The following is a 5,315-nucleotide window of genomic DNA, read 5'->3' as shown; positions in this document are numbered from 1 at the left end:
AGGATCGCCTTGCTCGCAGAACTGGTTGTTGTGGCCCCATTGTTTTTTACCTGTCCATTTATGAATGAAGGAATGGTCAGTAAGGTGATTGTTTCTGAGAGGGATCAACCCATGGAAAAGCATGCGACGATAGAAAAAGTAACACTGACAAAACATGGTGGGTAGCCTACCAAGTACCACAGTCGATATCCAAGGCACGGATTAGTTGGTTTGCCCTCGTCATGCCACTACCTGTGTCAGTGTCACAGACAGGCAGCAGATAGAAACTACTCTGAATCGAAGTTGATAAAATACGGCCTGAACTTGTAGGTATCCTCTCATTAGAATTCAGAAAAAGCACATAAATACACAAGCCGTTGAGCATCAAGATAGACATTTATGAGTCACTCGTCTCTAACCAAAACTAATGTAAGTTGCTTGTACACAAAAGGAGCACAGAGCTAGCAGCAACAAAATAGTATATTTGAATCCATCCATGGAGACGGCTAACGACCTGCTAACCGAAATGATCAGCTGACGTTTGCAACGCAGGTGGTGGATTTGCTCTGCACGGTGGTGAAGGCCCCCACCTCCAGCGTGATGGAGCAGTTCATCTTGATGTCGAGGTCCCTCTTGTAGATGCCCAGCACGCTGACCCTCCCGGCGATCTCCGTGTAGCTCGTGAGGTTGTAGTCCTGACCGAAGATGAGGTCGGTGGCGTTGACGTTGGGCGAGATGCGGTCGGCGAGCACGTCGAGCGTGACGTTCATGCGCACGGTGCGGCCGGCGCCGACCTCGCCTGGCGGCGCGTGCGCCACGCCCACCGTCTCCCCGGCGTAGTAGAAGTCCGTCTCGCTGCGGCCGAACCGGAAGGAGGCCGCGTTGGGGTTCTCGAGGGAGACGTCGGCGCTGAGCGTGGCGTTCACGGACACGGCCGGGCGCCCCGCCGTGCCCAGGTCACCGTCCACGCCCTCCAGTGTGACGCCGTTCATGGTGAGGACGGGGTCCCGGACCTTGAACACGGTGAGCGCGAGCACGAGGGCCGTGATGCCCAGGAGGACCACGGTGGCGCCGCAGCAGCCGCAGAACCAGAGCGCGCACCGGCGCTGCTTCCGGAGGTACTGCGCCGAGCGCCGGCGCTTGGAGGAGGTCGCGACCTCCTCGTCCCCGGCGCCACCGTCGGTCGCGGCAGGGTGGACGGTCGGGGACGCGGTGGCGAGCGGCTTCGTCGTTGGCTCCTCCTTGCCCGTCGCGGCGGCGGTGTTGTACGGCCCTGCGGTGGCGGTCGCGGTCGCCATGGGGTTGGGGACTGGCCGGAGGGAAGAGCGGAGCAGGGGGCTCTGGACTCTGGACGCGAGAAATCTTGACGCTGGGTCGCGAAGCTCTTATACGGTGGATTTTCGCACGGAGGACACAGAGTTCTCGCTGTGGCGGGCCGCCGTGCATCGCGTACGTGTTCTTCGCGGACAAAGACGTCGGCTTGATTTCCGCTTGAACAGTGTGGACTGCACTGCACCTTCAATAAATGGGCTGTGCCGGTTTCCCCTGCCACAAATTGACTCCCGGGCTTTTCCGTGGCCACCTGACCTGCGTGTTTTTTTCGTTCTCTCGAGAGTCAACCTCGCTGCTGGTTAAAAAAAAAGAAGAAGAAGAAGCAAAAACTAGCTGCTTGTTTGCGTTTACTTGTTTCTAGATCGTCCGGAGGTTAGGTTCGCGCTCATTTTTCCTCGCGATATTGCGATAGAAAGGGCTGCAAATTGCCACGCTTCGTGAAGGTAGGACCGGGATGATTTGGTCGCGGAAGGCATGAGGCTTTCGGCAACAGAGCTGCTGTCCTGAGGCGTGAAAGGCGTTTATTTAATCAGTTTAAGTGAGCGATCAAATTTGACCTGCTTGCACTTGACCTGGTAAGTCGTGATCAGCTAGTCCATTGCTTGCGAATTATAGGCATGTCTCCTCTACGCAAAAGATTAGAATCTCTGCGTGCGCCACAAATTCATAGGCCACTGATGCAACGACTCCAGACTCCAAAGAGAAGAACAACGACCTCACGGCGCGCCAAGAACGCGATGGAGATGCTGATGGAAACCAGCGGCCAGTGGCGGACCCAGCTTTCCTCCAAGACTAGGGCCAAGTTCCATGTGGTCATGACACCACAATACATGTACACAGATATGGTATATACAGTTATACATATCCAACTCAATAGGTTGCCTAATTGTGTATGGTACTTTAGTGTGCAATACATGATACCTAATTAAATAATCAAATTACATGAATTAGATATAATCACCAAAACTGTTAGTTTACTAACCTACTAACTCTATGGTAGCCTGGCACACACTAGTCCTGGTTGTTATTATTTCTAGTCCTCTTCATTTTGCAGAACAAATTGTAAGTTTCTAGACCTACAGTTTCATTAAAAAATAAACCACAAATGATTCAGCTCAATCCAATATTCTAATTATATTAATGTATTGAATAGTAGTGAGAAATGATGAGAGCTAGGAGAAGATATGTAAACACCTAAAAAGATAGATTGCTGGCGGCGTGCAACCTGGTGCTTACGTGACGGATGAGCTGAGCAACAAATTACCAAGGTGAGCTTCCAAGAGATGAGTTCACGAGAAACCGGCCAGCGGGCCAGGGGCTCTGATTCGCGGCAGGTTGCGCGCGCAACGCACCAGGCAGCAGCCAGCAGGCACCAAGCAGTGGCGGCGATTGTCATAGGAGAGACGAGGAATGGGCCAAATGTTTTGGGCTAAAACTAAGTGGGGGTGCTGAAAGTTGTTGGGCCACGACTAGGGCCACGGCCCGGGTGGCCATAGGCGCTAGGGCCACGGCCCGGGTGGCCCTAGGCGCAGGTTCGCCCCCTGCCAGTGGCCGCGTCGTTTTGTATTGTAGGGGGTATCATCCTAGTGATGTCTTTACGATCGTACTTGGCTTTTGTACGTTTCAGCTTAGAATTAAACTTTTTTAGAATTCGGTCCCTGAATTATCAAAATCAAATTTTAAAATACTTTACCACCCCTTTGTACTCTGCTTGTGCGTGGGCCGCCTGATCCCCTCGTCCCCATGCATGGTGGAGCTCGCCAGGCTGTTGCTCCACTGCGCCGTCCCCACCATGTTCGGATCCAGGCCCGGAAAAAATTTTGGTGCAGGAGGGCTGCAAATCGCTTTCCGTGCAGCCCCTCTCCCGATGTGCGCCGCGTGGGCATCTTCTAGATCGGACGTCTCGTCCCCGATGATGAATTTCCAGGTGACCGCACCCATCCAAAGTCACGGTCGATTCCATGTGGCGGGTATCGGCGGGCTCGTCCCCCGGGTGTTCGCCTCCGGCGGCGGCGGCGGCGAGCCCCCCTGGTAGCCCCGAGGTAGCGCCGTTTGTTTTTTTTTATCCCCAATTTTTTATTTTTGGATGCAAAAGTTTTTTCCCCAATTTTTTCAATTATTTTAAAAACTTTATCTTCTAAATATTTGTTTATTAAAATATTTTTGTTCTCTCTCCAAAATATTTTTTCTTTGAAAAAAACTCTTAAAACTTTTTTTACCGGAGCTTTTTCTGTTTTTTGGATGAAAAAAAATTCTTGAAATTTTTTCTGCCGTTCAAATTTCCCTTGAACTTTTTTCTGTCTCTTGAAAAAATTTCTTTTTGAATTTTTCTCTGAACTTTTTTATCACAAAATAACAAAAAAATTGCTAGAAATGAAAAAAAACACTATCAAATATTTTTATTCATGTATTTTTCATAGTTTTGTATTTGACCTTTTTGTATCTATCATAAAATACAGAACGAAATTTCCTTCTTATAAAAGGCCCATTCGGCGGTGGAGGGGGTGGAGGTGGGTTCACTGGATTCCAAAACCGAAACGGGTGGCGGGTCAATCCTTTTCCAGAAAAGGAAATATGGCACGGTCGGGAAATCGACCTACGCAGTCGACTCGCACGGTCAACCGCAAATTAGCGGTCCTCCGTCTCGTCTCCTTTACGGTCGGCTCCTGCAATCAGCGCATGGGCGCTCGGCTCAGCCCTCTTGCACGGCTCTTATCTTCTTCCTAGCTTCTCGCAGCTCGACGGCTGTCCGAGCGATCCATCGCTTCGCGCGCTCCTCCGCAGCTGCGCTAGTCCGCTTGCTCCCCTCCGCCGCCGACTCGCAGCACTAGTCGTCGACATCTTCTGCGTCTACGCGCCGTGCCCCCGCGTGTACTTCTACGGGCCTCGCCCGCCAGCGCCTGGCTTCCTTCCTCTCGGCCTACAAAACTCGGGACCCTGTACTAAATATAGAGCGGGGCATTTTCAGTCTAGAAAAATATAACAGTAATAATGTAAATTAAACCTATAATCTACTATCTATTCAGCTCTTGGTATATAATCTCCACTTGAACAACATAATTCTCTTAGTATTCTTGAAATAAAATCTTCAATAATATACTCATAATCAATCTTCTCCACCATTGAGCTTGAGGTGTGTGCGCTCTTCAGTGCTTCAGACCTTCAGTAGTTCAGCCTCTGGCCATGTTTGGTTTGGGATAAAAAAAAATTCGCAAAAACTTTTTACACCTTTGATCACTAATTTAGAATATTAAATCTACTATTACTAATTGGAGGCTCATTTGAAGTCTCCACATGAAGCCACCTAGAATCCTAGGTGGACACTCTAAAAAAATAGAGAAATCATATAAATTATCACAAAAAATCAGAAACATCTAGCCATCAATCTAATAACTCTAATTATAATAGCCATCGAATTTGTTATAGTTCCTTATAAATTACCCACCTCTGCTATTATGAAAATAGATTAAAGTAACACCCTAAACATATATCTAAATTACCACCTATGCCATTATTAAAAAAATCTAAAGTAACCCCCTAATCTTCCACCTCTGCCATTATGAAAATAAATTAAAGTAACCCCCTAAACATGTATCTAAATTACCCACCAATGCCATTATAATACAAATAGCCCCCTAAATTTGCATATAAATTATCCAATTATATCATTATTAGAAGTTAAATTACTCCTAAATATGAATTTAAATTATATAATTATAATAAAATATTAAAGTATCAATATAAAAATCTAAATTACAATTTCTATCATTACTAATATTATTTTTTATATAAAAATACTACCCACGATGTGTCACCACGTATTTATGTACGATGGAAGAGATAAGACTACAAATTCACAATCAAATAGTTCTACTATATATATATATATATATATATATATATATATATATATATATATATATATATATATATATATATATATATATCAAATATATGTGGAGGTGGGATGCAAAATAAAATCTATTGTAACTAAATAATGATAA

General features: G+C 46.8%; 1 protein-coding gene across 1 annotated transcript; it reads right to left on the bottom strand.

The window, feature by feature from the left end:
* Nucleotides 1-291: 291 nt before the first annotated feature.
* LOC120674454 lies at nt 292-1,328 on the bottom strand. The gene has a single exon (XM_039955636.1). It carries the CDS (start codon nt 1,275-1,277, stop codon nt 510-512), a length of 768 nt encoding a protein of 255 aa, XP_039811570.1. The 5' UTR covers nt 1,278-1,328; the 3' UTR covers nt 292-509.
* Nucleotides 1,329-5,315: the final 3,987 nt, after the last annotated feature.

The sequence above is a fragment of the Panicum virgatum genome, chromosome 5N (assembly GCF_016808335.1).
Source record: "Panicum virgatum strain AP13 chromosome 5N, P.virgatum_v5, whole genome shotgun sequence".
Lineage (NCBI taxonomy): Eukaryota > Viridiplantae > Streptophyta > Magnoliopsida > Poales > Poaceae > Panicum > Panicum virgatum.
The sequence above is the reverse complement of the archived record's forward strand: the minus strand, read 5'-3'. Positions and strand labels throughout refer to the sequence as shown.